The sequence below is a fragment of the Podarcis gaigeae genome (genome assembly GCF_964106915.1).
Source record: "Podarcis gaigeae genome assembly, chromosome: 16".
NCBI lineage: Eukaryota > Metazoa > Chordata > Lepidosauria > Squamata > Lacertidae > Podarcis > Podarcis gaigeae.
The window spans coordinates 24628615-24650976 of NC_139693.1; the positions used below are offsets into that span (position 1 = coordinate 24628615).

Here is a 22362-nt window from a genome sequence, read left to right on the forward strand (position 1 = left end):
TGTCACCAAAAAAAGCCCTCAAAGCTGCATACAAGAAATTAAAATGTTCAGTAAAAACAGTGAAAACTGAGCAGCTGAAAACATAGAAAAGGCATATTAAAACCCTATCTATCCCAGGTCTGTTCATTCAGAAAATCTCTTGCCAGTGGTGTGGGTCACAAATTGGCCTGAAAGTTCAAATAACACACAGCGTGTGTGGAAAAGAGTCCTGAGCACACTGCTTGGGGGGGGGGGGCTCATTAAACTCAACATTTGGAAACCCCGTGTTTGATGTATCAGTTTCTCGATTTGTGGGGAGCTACAAAACATGGTGTTTTGTGGCAAAACAACTTCAAAACTTTGGCACAGTTTTGGAGGGGATCCCTAATTTGGGGGTTCGTAGTGTTACGGCAAAATCTGGGTGCGAGGCTGCTCTGCCACCCAGCTCATCGGACTAAGTCCGTGGGTCCCTGCGGAGGAAAAATGAGCTCAGCCGTAGACAGGAGCAAACTGCAGAAGATCCAAGTTTATTGCGCAACAGGTTCAAGGCGAGATTGAACAGTGAGAAAGGGGTGACATGAGTTTTTGAAACTCCCTCCATGTCCCAGAATACAGTGCAAAACACGTCATGAATACATTAAAGAGAGGTTTGGTTACACAGATCAGCACTTCAGGAAGATGGGGTTACACAGATCAGCACTTCAGGAAGGGAGGGCACAGATCAGCACTTCGTAGTTTGTTTGTTTTTGAAATAATTTTTATTTTATTTTACAAGCATAAAGTTATAACAATACCAAATACATATTCATGTTTAGAGATTTCTCTGACTCTCCAGACTTCCCACTATCCCCTCCCTGAGTCCTATGGTCAACATTTTCAGCTGCATAATATTCCATCATCCATGTTTCATATCTCTCCATCTTGTCCATAGTCTTTGTTACATTACAAGGGTTATTAGAATCCTGGTAATGTGCTCTGGTCCATGGGGTCACGAAGAGTCGGCCATGTCTAAACAACTAAACAACAACAAATGTTTTCATTTGTTTTACAGTTGTATTAAACAAAAATCTGCCCTCATTCCCTTATGGGGGACACAAGAGCCCTTATAGAGTCCTTTGTAGGTTCTCCACCGGTCGGAGAAAATAACAGAGGCTAACCAGAGAAATAAATTATAAATCTTTCCCATTCTTTCTTGAAGTTTTTGTCTTCTTGGTTCCTGAGCCTTCCAACTGGGGTTTGTAGTCTTGCTTTGGGAGTTTGCCCTGCTACCCCAGTGTGGCTTACATGACAAAAAACTGCACATGGGATTGGGAGACTTGAGTGCTGGTTGGGATGCCTCTGAAAACCCAAGAAGAGGCTGCTGCATCAGGCGAATGGCCCATCTAGTCCAGCATCCTGTTCTCACAGTAACCAGCCAGATGCCTATAGGAAACCCCGCAAGCAGGACCCCAGCACAAGAGCCCTCTCCCCTCCTGTCATTTCCAGTAACTGGTACAGTGGTACCTCGGGTTACAGATGCTTCAGCTTACAGACGCTTCAGCTTACAGACTTCGCTAACCCAGAAATAGTACCTCGGGTTAAGAACTTTGCTTCAGGATAAGAACAGAAATCATGTGGTGGCGACACAGTGGCAGTGGGAGTCCCCATTAGCTAAAGTGGTTCCTCAGGTTAAGAACAGTTTCAGGTTAAGAACGGACCTCCAGAATGAATTAAGTTCTTAACCCGAGGTACCACTGTATTTAAAAGCACTTACTGCTCTGACAGTGGAGGCAGAGCATAGCCAGTAAGGCTGGTAACCATTGAGAGACTTGTCCTCCATGAACTGGTCCAATTTTCTTCCCCTTCCCCTCACTTTTTTTGGACAAACTTAGAAGAAAATCATCTCAGAACAAAGGCATGAAATATCAAAGCAGAGATAAAAGCGATACGTTCCATACTTTTGATATAATGTGAATGATAAAAGCCTATAAAAACAAAAACATCCATTCACATGGATAATAGCCCTTATTTTCCAGTGCCTGGAAAGCTCAGTTGGTTAGAGCATGGTGCTGATAACGCCAAGGTTGCAGGTTCGATCCCTGTACGGGACAGCTACGTATTCCTGCATTGCAGGGGGTTAGACTACTAGATGATCCTCAGTGCTCTTTCCAGCTTTGATATCCATAGCCATTTACAGTGGTACCTTGGGTTACATACACTTCAGGTTACATACGCTTCAGGTTACAGACTCCGCTCACCCAGAAATAGTGCTTCAGGTTAAGAACTTTGCTTCAGGATGAGAACAGAAATTGTGCTCCGGTGGCGCGGCAGCAGCAGGAGGCCCCATTAGCTAAAGTGGTGCTTCAGGTTAAGAACAGTTTCAGGTTAAGTACGGACCTCTGGAATGAATTAAGTACTTAACCTGAGGTACCACTGTATAGGCTTTCAAGCTGTCCAAATTGGTGCCCATCACTACCTCATGTGGGAGTGAGGTCCACAGTTCAACTGTGTGCTGTGTGAAGAATCCTTTACCTCTGCCATAAATTCTTGAGTACTGCGGTGTTCTTGTGGTGGAAACACTCTCTCAGGCTCACACCTCTCCAACCTGCACTACAGCAACAATAATGCTGTCCTACTTTGTAGGGCTGTTGTTGAAGGGGCTGCCTTAAAAGATGTTGTTTAGTCGTTTAGTCGTGTCCGACTCTTCGTGACCCCATGGACCAGAGAACGCCAGGCACTTCTGTCCTCCACTAACGCTTTTTAAAAGCTGCTAGTCATGAACGGGAATACTTAATTGATTTGATGCTTGCTTATCGCTCTTCCAACAAAATTAACAACCGATAGCAAAGTGTTAGAAAATAACATATACAGTAGATTCTAGAACCTCTACTTACTGTAAATGACATTCCCATCAGTATAACATTATGATCATTTGGAGGGGAAATATATGCAAAAAGCAAATAAACAATTAAGACAATTCCGCAGTAAGATACAATAACTCTAAGCAGCTTGTCAGAAATGGCTGCTAAGTACCTTTAATTTCAATTAGCTTTCTCTTAAAAAACGTCGTTTTTTAAGAGAGCCAGTCTTGTCTTCAATCCCGGGGAGCCACCTTGAACTACAACCCCCAGCATGCCAAGCGGGGAAGGCGGGCTTACAGGCATAGGGAGGCGTGGCCACCCAATTGAATTGAACCAATAGCGCAAGGTGGAGAGCTGTTCCGCGAGCGTTCGGAGCCAGAACTGCCCTGCGATTGGTCCCTTCGAGAAAATCGGGGCGGGGCCTTGAAGGAGGAGGCTGGGATTTGGCGGCGCGGCGCGGGTTGCTGGCTCAGAAGTGCTTCGAGAGCCGGAGGGAGCGGATCTGTATCGGGATTTGAAAAGTGCATAGGGGCAGGGCTTGGCTCCTGCATGGCTCTGCCGGTTCTGCCGAGGTGCGTGCCTTGTTCTTGATTGTGTGGGAGGCGGGAGGGGGGGAGTGAATAGTTAATCCGGATTAATGGGAGCGGAGGGGGGAGGTGAATGGCTAATCCGGACTGGGAAAGGTGTGTTGCCAACGTAAAGCGGGTCTTTATTGAGAGGAAGAGAAGTCAACGGGTTAACTGGATTCGGGAACCGCAGTGGACTAGATCCGGATTGCAGAGGATGTGTGAGGCTAGTAGATCCGGATTGAAGAGGATGTCTGTCCCAAATCTGGACAGCGCGTCTGGTTTGTCGTCGGTAATCCTGAAAATGGGTGCGCAACTTGGACATCGGTTTCAGGAAAGGCTACACATTTAAGCGCTACTAAAGAGATGTGCGTGCGCAATGAAATTCCTTAATCTGGATTAAATGGGATTTCTCACCCCACACCTCCCTCCTATACTTGCTATTAACTTCGTGTGTTGCTGCCCTTTCCTGACACCTGGTTTTGGGCCCCTGAAGTACCAGGTACTGTCGTTTCTGGAGTGTGTGTGTGGACGTCGGTTGGCACTTACCTGGCAGCTGTAGAAAGATTTAAAAGTTAGCATTCACTTGATTTTTCACTATTTTAATAGTCATTGTGCCATAACCATGTGGACCTTCTATTTCTAGATCTACTGAACCTCGAAAATATTGAGTTTCTTGTTCCATTCTGGATGAAAGACTTTGCATAACTGCACGTTAAACTGCCTGTGGGCTATGCCCCCATCCTTCCCACGGATACTTTTTAAAAATAACAACTTAAATCAATATACACTGTATATTATTTACTGTCTTTTGACCCCCCCTCCCAAAAAAAAGCTCAGGCTAATATATGTCTGGGTCAGCCTGCTTGATCCTCTCAACAACCCTGTGAGGTAGGCTTCCGGAGAGGATTCAACATATCAAAGGGAGTCTGCTGTCTGAGTAGGCACCTGAAGCCTCTTTCTCCTGGTCCAAATCAGTTTCCATTCATTTCTTATCAGCCCTGTGTTACCTCGTGTGTCTGGATATATATAATATCTCTCTGTGTGTGTCAGTGATGACACCAGCCCGGTAAGTATGCTGCCTGGCCGTTTGTCACTCCCAATTAAAATGAAGCAATTTCTTGTGAGTAGTCAGTTGTGCCGACTTCCGCGAGGCTTATTTTCCTGAATCAGCCCTTCTCCCCCCCTCAAAAAAAATATGTTGGGTATCTGGGTGGGCAAGATGCTAGCTGGCCCGCTGCCTTTTTGGCAGGCTTTGGAATCGGTATGTGTCTGAGCTGGGTGGAAAGCTTTTCTCCCCGATGAGTTGAGAAACTCTGGCGCTCTGCTTGAGGCTCCTTGCCTGGCCAAACTCTTGGAAAACGGAGTTGAGAGAGGGGGAGAGGTCTCTCTCTCTCTCTCTCTCTCTAGGTCTGGGGTTGTGTGTCTTGAGGGACTCTTCAGAGTTTCCTGGAAGCCAGTTGGCCGGTGTGTGTGCATGAGAGAAAGAGAGATCTACGATGTTCTCGGCCAGGACTGGCGTTCAGACGGTCTCTTTTTCCAGTTTGGGGATTAGCAGCCAGTGAATCTGGCTGCCCTGACTCCATTTGCCTTTCAACACCCTGTTTAATGACTCCGGGGGAAAGACCTCCCAATTATTATCTCTTTCCCTCCTCTCCCCCCCCCCCCCGCCTAACGCAGCTGTGGTTTGTTCTCTTCCAGAGTTCCTCCTCTGAGCCGGCTGTTCGGATGCTGAGCGGGCCACGCTCCCAGAATTTGCACACGGAAGCGGTGTCTTGAGACCACTGTGAGGGTCTTTTCTTTGGTGGGGGGCAGAAGGTGGGAAGCTGGACGTTGACCGGGGGACATGTCGGAGGAGAGGCTGTTAAGCATGGACGAGGGGGCGCTCCGGAAATTGGTGAGTTTCTCCCGGGATGTCTGCCCTATGGAAGGTGCCTGCAGATTGCTGCAGAGGATTTAAGAAAGTTTTGGGTACCTATCGCTGGCTGCTTGTGGGTTCAGATCACCAATTCCACACTAGGGATTGTTAGGAGTGAATGAAACTGCCGATATAACACAGCTGTACGAATCTATGGTGCAAATGCATTGGGAGCATTGTGTACGGTTTTGGCTGCCTCATCTCAGAATGGGTATTGAAAACTTGGAAAGGGGCAGCTGAAATTATCAAGGGAGTGGAGCGACTCCCCTAGGTTTCAGTGTTTGGACTTTTTAGTTTAAAGATAAGGCAAAATGTGCTTGAGTCCGGCTTGTGGGTTTCCCACAGGTATCTGGTTGGCCACTGTGAGAACAGGATGCTGGACTAGATGGGATATTGACTTCATCTAGCACTCTTCTTCATGTGCTCTTAGAGTCCAGAGTGAAGCCAGGGGGCTTTCAAGAGTGCCTTCTCCACCCAGCACGCTTCTTGCTTCTCAGAGCCCAGAAGGTCTGCAGATCTTTGATGCAAGAACGACAGACTTTGTGTGTGTGTGTGTGTGTGCGCATTTGTCTTTCACCATGGAAGTCAAGGTGGTATATTTTTGGGCCTCCAGGTAGTCTTCTGTCCATGCACAGGCTAGAGTGTCTGGAAACAACTGCTTTGCAGGCAGAAAGTAGCAGGTCCAACCCTCCAGGTAGGGCTTGCAACGTCCTGTGGCTGAAACCCTGGACAGGTGCTGCCAGTCAGTGCAGACAATTCTGAACTAGATGGACTCAGTGGTCTGATGCAGTACAGTGAAGGTCTCTGGCTCAGTGACAGAGCATCTGCTTTGCATGCAAAAGGTTCCAAGTTCACTCTCTAGGCAGGGCTGGGATTGTTCTGTTCCGGAACCCCCGAGAGCTGCTGCCAGTTAGTGTAGACAATACTGAGCTAGATGGATCTATGTTCTTAAGACTTGTCTAATGTTGGCCATAACATGTTCTTCCACCATGAAATGGGAGAAAAATAGTACTGCTACTGCTACTAAGAATAGTTTTATTATTTATATGTCGCCCATCTGACTGAATTGCCCCCAATCTAAGTAAAACTCAGAATAGTAGATCCAGTAAAATGAATGGGCAATAGTTCAGCGGGTCTTTTCTGAATACAATAAATCTTGGTTATTATTATTACTACAAGATTATTACTTTTAAAAAACCTTAATGAAGGCTCGCAGGATGGTTTACCTTGCTTTCAGGCATAGAATCTTGAAAGTACACGGCACAAAAGGAAAATGGACTGGGAGGGCAGAGGAAGTAGTAAGCAGAGTCTGGTACAAGTTCTCATGACCACCTGAAGTGAAAAAGCTCAAGGTGAGATGCCATCAAAAGGTGCTGGTTTCCCTGTTGCATCAGTGGAGTGGCCCTGCATCCCTTCTCTTTCTTCCTTAGTTTATCTTGATAGAGTGACTATTGCTGCCAGGTGACAGCTGATGGAGGGAGGAACCTGGCTTCTCTGCAAAACTGGTAGCGGCCCATATATATGAGCTCACATGTGAAAATTTGAGGCCATCGTATACCGAGTCAGTCCATCAGTCCCATCTAACCCAGTATTGCCTACACTGATCAGAAGCAATTCAACGGCCGCCTTCCTCAACCTGGTGTTCCTCTAGATGTTTTGGACTGCAATTCCCATCAGTCCCAGCTGATGTCATAGAGGCAGAATTCTGCACCTGCCAAGGGAACTTATTGAGTGCACCATGCTTCCGAATATGCACAAAGGAAGGGACCAATCCTGACCTCTGTTTAGAAATTGTAAGCCACCGGGCGAGGGCTAGGAAGGAAAGGCAAGGAGCAGGCTCCTTGCAGACGAACTCCGCTTGCCAATAATAGACTTGAAATGCAACATGGACTCTTGTAAGCCCAGCTCCAGCCTGGTGCCCTCTATATACAGTAATCCCACAACGAGCACACATTTAACTAGTGCGCATTCAGCTTTACACGCTTGGCAACTTAAAAAAATAATAATTAAAAAGGGGGTGTAAAGAGGACATGCATCTGGGGGGTGTGTGTGTGTGTGTGTGTGTGTGTGTAAACTTGGGCAGTCCCTCCTGCTATTCATCTCAATGTTTTTTGACTACACCTGATTTTGGCTTTAAGTGTGATCCCCGAAATATAACCTTGGGAAAGTTGAGGGCTTGCTGTATCGCTGGTTCCCATCAGCCCCTGCTTCATATGGCTGTTCTTGGCCGGGGCTGATGGGAGTTGTAGTCTGACAACATTGCCAGGCTATGTTCTGCCTCCACGATGGGTGTGTTCTGCTTCCAAAGGGAGGATGACTCTGAATGCCAGTTGCTGGGAATCCCAGCTCAGATCCTGCTTTTAGGCATCTTGTAAGCATCTGGTTGGGATGCGGATGGCACTGTGGGTTAAACCACAGACCCTAGGACTTGCCAATCGGAAGGTCGGCGGTTCGAATCCCCGTGACGGGGTGAGCTCCCATTGCTCGGTCCCTGCTCCTGCCAACTTAGCAGTTCGAAAGCACATCAAAGTGCAAGTAGATAAATAGGTACCGCTCCGGCGGGAAGGTAAACGGCGTTTCCGTGCGCTGCTCTGGTTCTCCAGAAGCGGCTTAGTCATGCTGGCCACATGACCCAGAAGCTGTACACCGGCTCCCTTGGCCAGTAAAGCGAGATGAGCGCCGCAACCCCAGAGTCGTCCACGACTGGACCTAATGATCATGGGTCCCTTTACCTTTAAGCATCTGGCTAGGGCCACTGTGAGAACAGGATGCTGCACTAAACAGGCCTCTGGCCTGATCCAGGAGGGCTCTGCCAGGCTGGGGAAGTGGAACCATCTTAGGCAACAGGAATCCGTTGGTTTTATGGCCGGCACGTGACGTTCTTTCCTCTCGTAAAAGTTTGCCAGTTTTGCATCTTCTGTAGGTGTCCTTTGCCTGCCAAACCAAGTGGGTGCCCGGCGCCCTTTGAAAATGAGCTGTCCCTGAGCCCATTTTGGCTCACCTGGTCCCTGGAGCTGTTGGCCTTGAAATGAGCTGATGAGCTTTACAAGGGCTCTTTGTGTGCCTTCCAGATCGTCTTCTCTCTCTCTCTCTCTCTGTGCCAAATTCCGTTTCCAGTGCCCTGCCCTGCCCAGGAGGGGATATACATCATTCAGAGCTGGAGAAGGAGGTTGGAACATCTCTCTCTCTCTCTCTCTCTCTCTCTCTCTCTCTCTCTCTCTCTCTTTTCTCTCTCCTGGAGAAACTTCTCCCTATTGGACCTCTCCATCTCCCCACCCTTTGGATAAGAGATGTCTGGAGATTGTTCAGGGCTGAGCATCACAGCTGGAGAGGTGTTGGGTGGGCTGGGAGATGCAGGGGCTGTTCACTACTGCGCTAGTTCTAAAAGAATTGGCCTAGCTGTGTTTCTCAGCTGTTGTTGGATTACAACTCCCATCATCCCGGAGCACTGCTGCTGCTAGTTGGGATGATGGGAGGTGTAGTCCCGACGACGACTCGGGGACCCAAGCTTGAGAAACACTGTGAGAGGAAGTCCCTTGTTTGAGTGACCTGGGAGATGCTGCTGCTGCTCAGTGGGAGAGCATCAGCCGTGTGGAACGCAGAAGCTCCAAGGTTCAATCTGTAGCATCTTGAGCAGGGGTAGGCAACCTAACGTGGGAGAAAAGCAATGACAAACCTAGACAGCATCTTAAAAAGCAGAGACATCACCTTGCCAACAAAGGTCCGTATAGTTAAAGCTATGGTTTTCCCAGTAGTGATGTATGGAAGTGAGAGCTGGACCATCAAGAAGGCTGATCGCCAAAGAATTGATGCTTTTGAGTTATGGTGCTGAATGAGACTTTTGAGAGTCCCACGGACTGCAAGAAGATCAAACCTATCCATTCTTAAGGAAATCAGCCCTGAGTGCTCACTGGAAGGACAGATCCTGAAGCTGAGACTCCAATACTTTGGCCACCTCGTGAGAAGAGAAGACTCCCTGGAAAAGACCCTGATGTTGGGAAAGATGGAGGGCACAAGGAGAAGGGGACGACAGAGGACGAGATGGTTGGACAGTGTTCTTTAAGCTACAAACATGAGTTTGACCAAACTGCGGGAGGCAGTGGAAGACAGGAGTGCCTGGCGTGCTCTGGTTCATGGGGTCACAAAGAGTCAGACACGACTAAACGGCTAAACAACAACAAGGCAACCTAAGGCCCGGGGGCCAGATCCGGCCCAATTGCCTTCTAAATCCGGCCTGTAGATGGTCCAGGAACCAGCGTGTTTTTACATGAGTAGAATGTGTCCTTTTATTTAAAATGCATCTCTAGGTTATTTGTGGGGCATAGGAATTTGTTCACCCCCCCCCCAAATATAGTCCGGCCCCCCATAAGGTCTGAGGGATGGTGGACCGGCCCATGGCTGAAAAAGGTTGCTGAGCCCTGATCTTGAGGTAGGGCTGGGAAAAGACCCCCCTGCCTGACACCCTGGAGAGCTGCTGCCAGTCAGTGTAAACAACACTGAGCTGGATGCTTGAGCTCAGTGGAGCACTTGCTTTGCATGCAGAAGGTCGTCCGGCTTCAATCCCCAGAGTGGTTTAACTGTCAGTCGCTCTTCCCAGGGAACTCTGGGAAATGTAGTTCTGAGGGGGAATGGGGGGTGTCTCCTGACCACTCAGCATCCTTAACAAACTACAGCTCCCAGGATTCTTTGGGGGGAAGCCATTCCTGTTTCTAAAGTGCTTTGAATTAATCCTAGAATTGTAGAGTTGGAAGGGACCTTGTGAGTCATCTAGTCCAACCCCTGCAATGCAGGAATATGCAGCTGTCCCATACGGGGATCAAACTTGTGACCTTGGCATTATCAGCACCACGCTCAAACCAGCTGAGCTATTTTCCTCAATGAATAGTGTAATGTGGCTGAAGAGCAGTTATTCTGGGTTTAATGGTATGGTTGGAGGCTACCTCCCCAAGCCGTTGCATGTTGATGTTTTCTGCAATAGACTCTTCCTTCGCAGCCCCCACAAACTTGTCACTAGCTGGGTTCTATGGCTCCCTCTTGTACCACTTCAAAACTTAGTGCAAGTAGTGTCAGGGCTGAGCATGAGCTGTGAACCCCAGCTTCAAATCTCATGTCATCTGTGCTGGAGATAGTAGCCCTTTGTCCTCGCAGCTCTGTCCAATCTGTAATATTATTATTCTTTTATTATTTTTATTGACTTTCTATACAGTGGTACCTTGGTTCTTGAACGCCTTGGCTCCCGAACAGATCGCCTCCTGAATGCCGCAAACCCGGAGTAAGTGTTCCGGTTTGCGAACGTTTTTCAGAAGCCGAACGTCCGACTCAACTTCCGCTTGAGTGCAGGAAGCTCCTGCAGCCAATTGGAAGCCGCACCTTGGTTTTTGTATGGTTTCGGGAGTTGAACGGACTTCCAAAATGGATTAAGGTCGAAAACCCAAGGTACCACTGTACCGCCCTATACCTGGAGGTCTCAGGGAAGACTATGGGAAGAATAACAGCAGCCTACCTTATAGGATCATTGTATTATTATTATCCACTACTACTATTACTATTTCTATGTTTATATCCCACCTTTCCTACAAAGAGCTCAAGGTGGTGAACATGATTCTTCACCTCTCCATTTTATCGTCACAACAGCCCTGCTATGTAGGTTATTCTGAGAGACGGTGGCTGGCCCAAGGTCACCCAATGAGCTTCCTGACTGAGTGGGGATTCGAACCCTGCTCTCCCAGGGCCTAGTCCAATGCTCTAAATGTCAACTATTTACAAGGCACTTGGGGACACTTGAGCTGCCAAATCGTGCCGTCTTAAAGTTCACGCAATCCTTTTCCTACCTTGAGGTACGCTTCGTCCCATCGCCTGCTCTGAGCACCTGGGGCTGTTTTTGCTCTGGTCGCCGGTTTGCCAGAGGCAGGTGACCGGCACACCGTGTCCTTGTGTTTTCTGCTATCTCCCGTTCTTCTATTTGTTTGCACAAGCGTCGTTCTGTTTGTCCGTTTTGCTGCTACGCCGTGGCAAATACCGGCTTCACGGGCAAAAAAAGCCTGTTCTGTGAGATGCTTAAAAACACAACCTGCTAGCTTGATTTATCCTTCAGCCCGAGTGCCAAAGAAGCTTTGGCCTAGAGGCCCCTTAAAAACTTGTGACGTGCATATAATGCCAGGTTTCGGTTAACCAGCAACTCCCCCTTGCCCCCCCCCCATTCCTGCCACAACAAGATTAGTTTGCCTGAAGCTGGCAACACACTGTGATCAGGACCTGTGCTAATTCTCAGCTGTCTTCTCCCATCGGGCAAACGTGCTACCTTCTGGGATAGTGTAAAGAAAATGCTCAGGTGCTGTTTCAAGGAAAATTGCTCTGTCCATTGGCCAGAAGATATGTGATTCTCAGGCCACGTCCCTGGCTTTGCAAGCCTTCCTTCTGCACAAGTTTACTCAAGAGTCGGCCGTATATAAGACAAACTTGCTGCATCAAGCCAAATGGCCCTTTTGGTCCAGGATTTTCTGCTCACAGTGACCCACCAAGATACCTGTGGGAAACCAACAAGCAATATCTGAGCCCAAACTCCTGCTGTTTCCAGCAAAACTGGTCTTCGAAAGCATTACTGCTTCCAGCTATGGAGACAGCATAGCCATTGTGGCTTGATAGCCTTCATGGATTTGTCAAAACCTCTTTTATTTTTTTGAAATAATTTTTATTGGTTTTACAAATGCAAAGTTCAAATAAACAGATTTTTTAAAATAAAAATAATCTATATAAATAGATTGTCCAAATCTCGGGACTCCCCCCCACAATCCTCTCCATGCGGTCTTGTTTTAAACATCTACTACTGCATATTCATCCATACTTCAATTTTTATATCAAACCATGGTAATTTTTACACTGCAAGTGAAATCAAAATCCTGCTTTTGTTTCCATCTGCTTACAGTGGTCTCCTAAGTAACTTATAAATTTTCCTTATTCAATTTTATAAAGTTTTTGTCCTCTTGGGTTCTGAGTTTTCCAGTCAGTTTTTTATGTATGGAGCAACAGCCACCCGGATGCTACTAGCCCAGAGATGGAAAAAAGATGGATAAATCCCTACTCAGAGAAGAATGGAAAAACAAGCTGATGGACTATGCCGAGATGGCAAAACTGACTGTCAAAAACCCTTTTAAAGCCATTCAAGTTGGTGGCCATCACTGTCTCCTGTGGGAGGGAGTTCCACAGTCTCTCTGCTGTGTGAAGGAGGACTTTCTTTTATCTATCCAGAATATCCAGCTTCACTGGATGTCTCTACCAGTTCTAGTGTTGAGGGCAGGAGAAAACCTTTTCTATATCTACTCTGCACGCCGTGCATAATTGTGTATAAACTTCTCCTCTTATTCGCCTTTTTTCCAAACTAAAAAAGTCCAAAACGCTGCAACCTTTCTTCGTGTGGGAGTCGCTCTGCCTCTTTGATCATTTTGGTTGCCCTTTTCTGAACGTTTTCCAGCTCTACAATACCTTCTTTGAGGTGAGGCGATGAGGACTGACCATCGGAGGCAAGATCAAGACCTGTTTTTTCCTAAGAGGCTGGAGTCAGAGTTCGAAATTAGCCAGGTGCCAGGCACATTTTGCGACCAGCATGGGTCCAGCAGAATGTCACTTAGAGAAGGATCTGAAATATTTTCGTGTTTTAGTCCGGATTGTTATATTTGATGTTTCAATGTGTCGTCAGCCGCTTTGAGATCTGTTCTTTAAAATCTAAAGTGGTATAGAAATGAAAACAATATGCAGCATCCCATTCAGTCCAACTCTTTCTTTTTAGAGCCATAAGGACTAGAATCCTAATTTCTTTTGAGGGTAAAGGATGTAGATCTGTGAAACAGCACCAGCCTTTCAAACAAGGTCCCCACATTCAAGCCGAGGCATCACAGGATCCTATTCCTGGCAATCTGTTCCTCTGTGGCTGAGAGAGTGTCCCTGGTTGCTGATTTGCTGCTGGGCCACATTTAAGGTACCTGTGCTAATTCACAAAGCCCTAAATAACTTGAGCCCAAGTCCCTTAGACCTGATTCCTTATGCTCCACCTCTGTCGCCGAGATCCTCTGATGGGACACTTTCACTTTCCCACGTGGCCCCTGAGGTTTGGCTGCCCTTTGCTGGGGACTGGGTCTATGGCAGGCCTTGCCCTGTGGAACTCCCTGCCACTAGAGGTTCAGCAGGAACCATCACATGACTTTTTGAAACTTGGTTGTTGTTGTTTAGACCGGACTTTGCAACGTGATCTTTTCTCTTAATCGAATCGGTCTTTGGTTTGTTGATGATGGTTGTTTATGGCTTTACCGATCGCTATATGTTTTGCCGATTTTATCTGTACATTGAAGTCTACCTTGCTATATTATGAACCTGTAAATAAATGGATTAACTTAAGGAGATAGATTTAAACTGGGCCTAAGCCGTACAGCATGTGGCTTGCATATAGAAGATCCCTGGTTCAGTCCTTCGCATCTGCAGGTAGGTGTGGGAACATCCTGGAGGAGATGTTCCACTGACATGACCCAACAGGGATGTTTACCTATGCTGACAGCTCTGAGGCTGTGTGTGCTTGGTTGGAGAACGAGAACAGGTGCACTGGGGCGGGCTGCTTTTTCAGGAAGTCAGGCAGAGAGGTGTGTCTGGGACCCAGTGCTGGCCACCTGCTCCTCTGTGCCCTTCGCGGCGGGCACACAATATCATTTGCAGAATGAGATGATGGGCTGTGGTGCCAGCAGGCTGCTATGTGGAGGAGACTCCCTATAGGGATGTGAATAGATGCTAGGATATATTTATTAGATATAATCCTTCCTCACATTTGTGAGGAGTGGTATCCCTTTGCAGCTTAAAAAGAAGCTTAGATTTTAATTTTAATTTATTGATCTTTATTCTCTTCATCTCATCAGCAATCCAGAATATATACCGATATATATATATATATATATATATATATATATATATATATATATATATTGGTCGTACCTTTATATATATATATATATAAAATAGTACCTCCCGAACACCTTGCGAGTTGAATGTTTTGGCTCCCGAACGCCGCAAAGCGAGTGTTCTGGCTTGCGAACATTCTTTGGAATCTGAACGTCCAACGCGGCTTCTGATTGGCTGCAGGAACTTCTTGCAGCCAATTGGAAGCCGCTCCTTGGTTTCTGAACATTTTGGAAGTCGAATGGACTTCCGAGGTACCGCTGTATAGCTATGCACTGTCTTTTACTGGTGTATCTATGTGCATTCTGTATCGTATGAAGAGAAGGCATATTTCTTTGTAGTGATGGTTGAAATGGCCACGATGGTCGCAACAACAAATAAACTGAAAAACACAATATAGCTATGTCCTCTCTCTGTGAGGACACAGTGAGAGTGTTTCTCACCAGAGTTCTCCCTAGCAAACTTACAGCAAAACTCTGTGAGCATCGGCTCTTACCCTGCACCTATCTAGCAATCGTGAATTGTTGGTTTTGACTGCACTTTACATATCCCACCCTCCCTCTCCCTGACAGGGCCTATTTTTGAAAATATAAAGCCTAGAGGTGGGAAGGCCTGGAAACCCCCCCCCCCGAAAAATAGGGGAAAAACCCCCGCCCCCAATTTTTCTGGTTTTTCTCCAGTCCTTCCCATCTCTTGAAGCCTGTTCCAGAGGGCTCTCGTTCTGTTTGGATGAGCACACAGGAAGCAGAATTGCGGAATCACATGCCTGCATGGGCTAACCCTACCTGGTTGCTCTTATGTCTTGATTAGCAGCCTCGCAGCTGGTTGTCTTTTGGGTATTTCAAAAGACGAAAAAAACGGTGGCTTTGAAACCAGTGATTGATTCAAAATTGCATCTGCTTGTTGTAAAGTGTAGACTTAAGACCTCCTCCTTCAGACTCGAGAACTACCATGCATAATCATAAAATTGGAAGAGATACCCTGAGGATCCTCTAGTCCAGGCATAGGCAAACTCGGCCCTAGAGATGTTTTTGGCCTACGATTCCCATCATCCCTGATCACTGTTCCTGTTAGTTAGGGATCATGGGAATTGTAGGCCAAAAAATATCTGGAGGGCCGAGTTTGCCTGAATTCTAGTCCAACCTCCTGCAAGGCAGGAATATGCAGCTGTCCCATACGGGGATCGAACCTGCAACCTTGGCGTTATCAGCACCACACTCTAACTAAATGAGCTATCCAGGCACCTTAAGAGGTGCCCAGATGCATAGCAAACAGACCAGTTTCCCCAGATCTTCCCTTCTGTTCCAGGCCAGCCTTGAACCCAGATTCTGTTGCCGAAATAGTATAATGGAATGTGATACTTGATTCAGTTTTTGGTTTAAAGATGGAAAACTGTGGTTCTAGTCCTCATTAAGAAGGAGCTCTGTGGTTCAGCTTCTGTCTCTACAGTACTTGACTGTCATATGGGTTAGCTGTCGTTTTCAGCGAAGGAAGGTTCAAGAACCAATTGTTGCCTGGAATGGCATGGAGGTTTTGCCAAAAATCGTCTTGTAGTTTCTCGGACTTGTTTCCCTCTAAATCTCCAGCACCCTTTAATTCCGGTTTAGTGTGTTGGGTTTGCCTATGGGGAAATCTCTGCTCCAATCCCTGCTTGGTTCTGCGGCCTGTAAGGTATGTGCTGGGCAGCAATTCAGTATTTCTTTTCCCCACCCTAGCCTACCTCTCAGGGTTGTTGTGAGGAAAAATGGTGATCTTAGTCTCTCTGTGCTCTGAAAACAGGCTTTCTATAACCTTCCGTGTTCTGCGGGTCAAAGATTTGGTCGGGTAGTTTTAAAGCATTACCTCAGCTCAACAAAAAACTTTAATCATCAACCAATCTGATACTTATGTTAGCTCCGAAAGTAAATAGTTACAACTCTTTAGTGTGGAAACAATGAAATTGCCTTTTTAAAATGTAGCTGTTAATCTAAGGGTTATTATGACTCAATTTATAATGTGCCAACAATTTTGTGCAAAGTTTAAAAAGCAAGACAGTATATTAATTTAATCTACCTTTTTAAACAATGTTAGAGAAGATATAAATGAGAACGCTTTCCCTCTTGCCTCAAAAGCCCAGATCTGCCTGCAGTTGCAAAATTAATAAGAAAGAAGAAGAGGAAAATTAAACTGAAATAACACGTAGCTGTGTCTATTTAAAAAGCAAAAAGCCAGTTTTTAAAGCTGCAAGCCAGTTCCTTCAAAGCAGCTTCATGGAATATTTTTACAATATTTGACAATTAGCCCTACCTGTTCTCAGTCTCAGTTCCCTTGGGGTGACCCGGGAGGCGAGTTCAAAAGCTGCCCTCCTTTAACCTACAGATAACATTGTTTACTACATTTAGATCTCGCCTTTCCGCCAGTGAGCTCAAGGTGGTGTCTACCTGGTTCTAAAAAAAGACCTGGTTAAAAGTGCACCGTCAGAAATTACTTTTCAGCAAATATTTTTGTTCACAGGTTTTCAAAATATGCCGGCAACAAAGGTTTAAGCAGATTCACAGTACAACTGTTGCAGTAGTGGACAACGTGAAGTCAAGGATGTTACCGTTTTGCAGTGGAAATGATTTATTTGTTGTAAAATAACAGCCGAACAACATTGTTATTGATCTGTGCGGGTTTATTTTATTTTATTTTTTGCTATCCAGCCCGATGATGAAATTGCGGAGGGTTAGAATTCCCCTGCCCCACTGGGACCCCTCTCTTTTTGGTGGTGGGGGGCTTGGAGGTCTCTCCCTTGTTATTTTGATCCTGCTCTCTGAACTTTTGGAGACTGGAGGCTGGTCTTATTTCTTCACTCAGGCTAAGAGGGGATTAGCCCATATAAGGAGAAAACTATGCTCTTCTCTATTTTTCCCTTTCTCCCTTTCTCTTCCTTCTCTCTCCTCTCCTGCCCTTCAGCCAGGTTTCCTCCTCTCCCCACCTCTCTGCCCCATCTTTACCCATCCTGTGCTTGCATTCCTGTGCCCCACTGCCACCTCCATCCATGCCCCCCTCCAAATAGCAGCAAGATTCCCCCTATAACTTTTTTCCCTGCCAATGCATTCCTGAGGGCTGGGCACGGAGGGGATTGTGTGTGCTCCAGCAAAGGGTGGGTGGAAAAAGGAAAAGGGCTGGTGCGCAGCTGCAGTCCTCCGCAGATTCGGGATGATTGGTACATCTGGCACAGCATCGCTGACTCTGACTGGCAGCAGCAGCTCTCCAGGGTGTCAGGCAGGGGATGTTCCTAGCCCTAACTAGAAATGCCATTGGGAATGGGACCAGGGATCCTTCTATATGCTAAGCAGATACTCGGCTATCTGTTGGCCCATCTAGCTCAGTGTTGTCTGCACTGATTGGCAGCAGATACTCGGAGTTGCCAGGGATTTAACCCGGGACTTTATGCATGTAAGACAGATAGATGCTCTACACTACAAAGCCGTGCCCCTTTACTGGTTCAGACCATTGGTTCATCTAACTCAGCACTGTCAACATGGACTGGCAGCATCTATCTAGGATTTCAAGCAAGGGCCCTACTTGGACATGCTGGGGATCAAAACTGAGACTGTCATTATTATGCAAAGCAGATGCTCCGGCACTGAACCACAGCCCTTCTCTCTCCTTCCTACCTAGTCAGGTAACAAGGCCAACCCCCAAGGGGTGGGGAGAGAACAGCTTAAGCCCCTTTTCAGCCAGGTGGTGTGGAAGATAAGGAGTTCTGAGTCTTTACCTGTTTGGTTCTCCTCCCTCCCTCCACCTTGCTTGGGGCTCACCTGTTCACCCAGCTAGCTGGCGAAGGGAAGGCCGACTGGCACACCTGCACAATCTGCCTCCCGGATCCTGCCTGCCACTGCCTTGGCTGGCACAGGGCAAGGTGCTGGCTGGGTGCCACCCTCCTCGGGTTGGCTGGTTTGAATGCCTCTTTTGTTTCTCATTCACCTTGAATCAAGGGCTCCAGGTTGCGGCCGCCCCCTTTGGGTGGGGACGAGGAAATGTGGGGTGTGGCAGGCCGCCTTTGCTTCTGGGGGGTGTCTCCCTGCAGATGGGAATGAGGGTGGGTTAAGTTCCTGAAACACTTCCCCTCCTCCTCCCCGTACTGCTAGTGGGGTAGATTATAGAATTTTTGTAGGGTTTGGGCCTTTTCTTCTATTCCAGGAGGGGGTGAATGGTTAAATCATCAATATGTTAAATGATTTTTTAAAATAAAAAAAATATTGTTTTAATATAAGACCGAGAGACAGGGGCTGGCTCAAGGTCATTCAGAGAGTTTCATGGCTGAGTGGGGGATTCGAACCCTGGTCTTCCAAGTACTATCCCTGTGCTCTTAAGTGGGGGGGGGGGCTCCACACTGGCCCTATAGGTTTCATTAATTTCAGCGGGGTGTTTTCTCTAATCCACGGGTAGGCAAACTAAGGCCCGGGGGCCAGATCCAGCCCAATCACCTTCTAAATCTGCAGCGATTTTTTACATGAGTAGAATGTGTCCTTTTATTTAAAATGCATCTCTGGGTTATTTGTGGGGCATAGGAATTCGTTCATTCCCCACCCCCCCAAAAAAATATAGTCCGACCCCCCAAAAGGTCTGAGGGACAGTGGACCGGCCCCCTGCTGAAAAAGTTTGCTGACCCCTTATCTAATCAGAGGTTTTCAACCTTTTTGGGTCCACAGCCCCCTGGACCAATTGCATTCTTTCTGCGGCACCCCTGTGGGGCTCAGTTGTGTCACCCCTTGCCTACAGAGCTGGCAGCCCCTCACCCTTTTTCAAACACCCTCCCTTGTGTGTTCTCTCCCCTCTCCTTGGGAGTCCTCTGGGCAGCTACAGCTGCCGCCCCTGGTCTCTGAGCTTCCTCCCCTGCCCCAAAGAGGGGTGCCTCCTCACACTGCCCCATGGGGGCCTGAGAAGCACCCCGTGGCCAGGCCCAGAGGCACCATTCACCTGGGGAGCTTGTAGACAAGGCTGCTGTAACAAACAGCTGTGCAAGCCTTTGGGAGGCAGATAAACAAGAAGGAAAGAGGGACTGAGGCCAGTGTGCCCTGTGGCACCCCTGACCAACATTCAAGGCACCCCAGGGTGCCACAGGACACTGGTTGAAAACTGAGGTAGAAAAAAAGGGGTGGTTGGCTTTTGCTGCCCAACTCCCCAAGGGACTGAGTCCCCTAAGTCCATGATCCGTCAGAGATTAATGGATGGAGGCAGGAGGCAGTGAAAGCAAGGCAGATCTTTATTTTTCTGTTGCAACAGAGCTCCCTCCCCTCCTGGCAAGGAGGCAAGAGAGACCCAGAGCCCAGAAGAAACATCTCTTTTAAGCGTTTGCATTTTGGCGTGGAGAAGAAGGACACCCTCTCTGCAGCCTGAAATTACATCTCACATAAAGTGGGGTTGCTGTGGCTCAGGCAGGCCAAGGTGTGCAATAGCACGTTTTACATAGTTCCAGACACAGTTTACACAAAACATCAGCATTTGATAAGACAATCAGGATGCCAGCAGACATCCCTCAATGCAGAGCATCTAGGCAAACAATGACAATACAAAGGAGGTTCATAGATATAGGAGAGGAATCCCTTCAGGAACTTCTCCAGATTGCTATCTGCCTACCTGTTCTCAGGCAGAGAGGACTAAGGAGGCGGAGGGAATATTTAGAGTCGGTGGTTCGAATCCCTGCGGCGGGGTGCGCTCCCGCTGCTCGGTCCCAGCGCTTGCCAACCTAGCAGTTCGAAAGCACCTCCGGGTGCAAGTAGATAAATAGGGACCGCTTACCAGCGGGAAGGTAAACGGCGTTTCCGTGTGCGGCTCTGGCTCGCCAGAGCAGCGATGTCACGCTGGCCACGTGACCCGGAAGTGTCTCCGGACAGCGCTGGCCCCTGGCCTCTTGAGTGAGATGGGTGCACAACCCCAGAGTCTGTCAAGACTGGCCCGTACGGGCAGGGGTACCTTTACCTTTTATGTATCTTTACCTTGTGTAATTATCAACATTTATTCTGTACTGTCGCACCTCAGCTCCCGAATGCCTTGGGAGTCAGTCAAAAACCCGGAAGTGAGTGTTCTTCCGAAAGAACATTCGAAAACCGGTGGGACTTCCACGGCTTCCAATTGGCTGCAGGAGCTTCCTGCAGCCAATCGGAAGCTGCGCTTTGGAAGTTGAACGTTTTGGAAGTCGAACAGACCTCTGGAATGGATTCTGTTAGACTTCCGAGGTACAGTGGTACCTCTAGATGTGAACGGGATCCGTTCTGGAGCCCCGTTCGCATCTAGCAGCAAACATAACCCGTGTCCGTGCGTCTGCGCATGCACGGATCATGTTTCAACGCTTCTGCATGTGCGTTATGTCATTTTGAGCGTCTGCGCATGCGCAAGCGGCGAAACCCGGAAGTAATGCTCTCCGTTACTTCTGGGTTGCCATGGAGCGCAACTTGAACGCGCTCATCCCGAAGCACATTCAACCTGAGGTATGACTGTACGACTTTATTTGAGACCTTAGAATTCCTATAATAAAACCGAGTAAAACTTAGTTCAAAATCACTCACAGGTCACTAATCTCTCTCTCCTGCTGTTGTCCAGGAGAGCCAAGTGGAACCTCCAGGGTGAGGGCAGTGTACCAGAGTCTGGGAACGTACCATTCTCAAAAGGAGGGGTGGCTGGCTCCCTCCCCCTGCACCCTATCCTTCTGGAGCTCCTGCCTGTGTGGGATGCAAATCTTGTTCCCAGGCTGCTCAGCTACCTCCAGCCTCTGTGAGTCCAAGTCCAGGAATGCCTGCTTGTAGTGGGAGAAGGAAGTGGGTGGGAATCCCTTTGGAATTCCAGCCTGGCTAATTCGAGTTGATGAATTAAGCACCACTCACCACTCACTGAGGCCTGGCTTTGTTTAGCAAAAGGGCAGTGGTGGCAAATGGTCACAGTCTTGTACCTGGATCACACCAATACACACTCTCCAGCTGTAACTGCATATCTTTGGACTCCCCTTCTCCTTCATTTTGGGGGTGCATGTTTTACTATCCCCTCCACCCCCTCAAAAAAAGCAAGCTGCAAAACTTGAAAAAAAAAATAGAAGGGAATTCTTTTCAAAGTCCCATAAGAATGGAGTTTTTTTTGAAAAGAGGGCGGTGTGGGTAGAGAAACTCAATTGTGCTTTCTTTTTCTTTTACGAGGTTCTCCCAGAACTGGTACAAAGGGCAAAAAATGATTTGTGAATGCTTAAAAACAAAAGGAAACTTAAAGGCAGTTGTGAAATTAAACTCAGAGCTTGAATGCAGTAAAAGTCTGGGGGAAAAGTTTTCCCCACTCACTTTTTACGTACAGTGGTACCTCGGGTTACATACGCTTCAGGTTACAGACTCTGCTAAACCAGAAATATTACCTCAGGTTAAGAACTTTGCTTCAGGATGAGAACAGAAATCGTGCTCCGGCGGCGCGGCAGCAGCAGCAGGAGGCCCCATTAGCTAAAGTGGTGCTTCAGGTTAAGAACAGTTTCAGGTTAAGTACGGACCTCCCGAACGAATTAAGTACTTCACCTGAGGTACACTGTACTTCTTATTCCAGTATGAAATTGTGTTTGCCTTTCAGGGTTGATGGGATATGAAAAAAAAAATGTTGACTCTGTGCACACCACATGTTTCAAGCACATGGCTTTTCCCCTACAAAAAACAATCTTGGGAACTGTAGTTCACCCTGTCACGGCACCCTAGTTCCTGGCACCCTTCATAAACTAAGTTCTCAGGATTTTTGATTTTTTTTTGCAGGGGAGTCCCCAAGTCCCACTGCAGGGCAAATGGAGGGCAGGTGGTGGTTTTACCTGCGGTTTAGGAAGAGGGTTATATCTGGCGGGAGTTGTCTAATAGATACACAGCTAGAGAGGTCTGGTTTGAAGCTTGCTCCGGCTTGGCCTACCTTCCACGGCTGTTAGGAGGATAAAAGGGGACCACCCCATGCTCCTTGGAGGAAGAGCAACATACAGATGTGGAATGCTATTTCATTTTTGAAAAACTACTACATTATAAGGTCTAGCGAGGTTAAAGGTAAAGGGACCCCTGACCATTAGGTCCAGTCGTGGCCGACTCTGGGGTAGCGGCGCTCATCTCGCTTTATTGGCCGAGGGAGCCGGCGTACAGCT

The 22362-nt window shown here is 47.5% G+C and overlaps 1 protein-coding gene across 10 annotated transcripts in view; it reads left to right on the plus strand.

Annotated features, from left to right (window-relative positions):
• Positions 1-3253: 3253 nt before the first annotated feature.
• SMTN (smoothelin) overlaps positions 3254-22362 on the plus strand; it is a 79502-nt gene continuing 60393 nt past the window's right edge. For 6 of the 10 annotated variants that reach the window (XM_083717064.1, XM_083717067.1, XM_083717065.1 and 3 more), the window contains exons 1-2: positions 3279-3391; positions 5087-5282. In XM_083717064.1, the coding sequence (XP_083573190.1) occupies positions 5232-5282 (51 nt within the window). In that variant the 5' untranslated portion in view covers positions 3279-3391; positions 5087-5231. Of the gene's footprint in view, positions 3392-5086; positions 5283-22362 lie in introns of all 10 variants that reach the window. The other 4 variants (XM_083717058.1, XM_083717061.1, XM_083717063.1 and 1 more) reach the window with 2 other exon arrangements.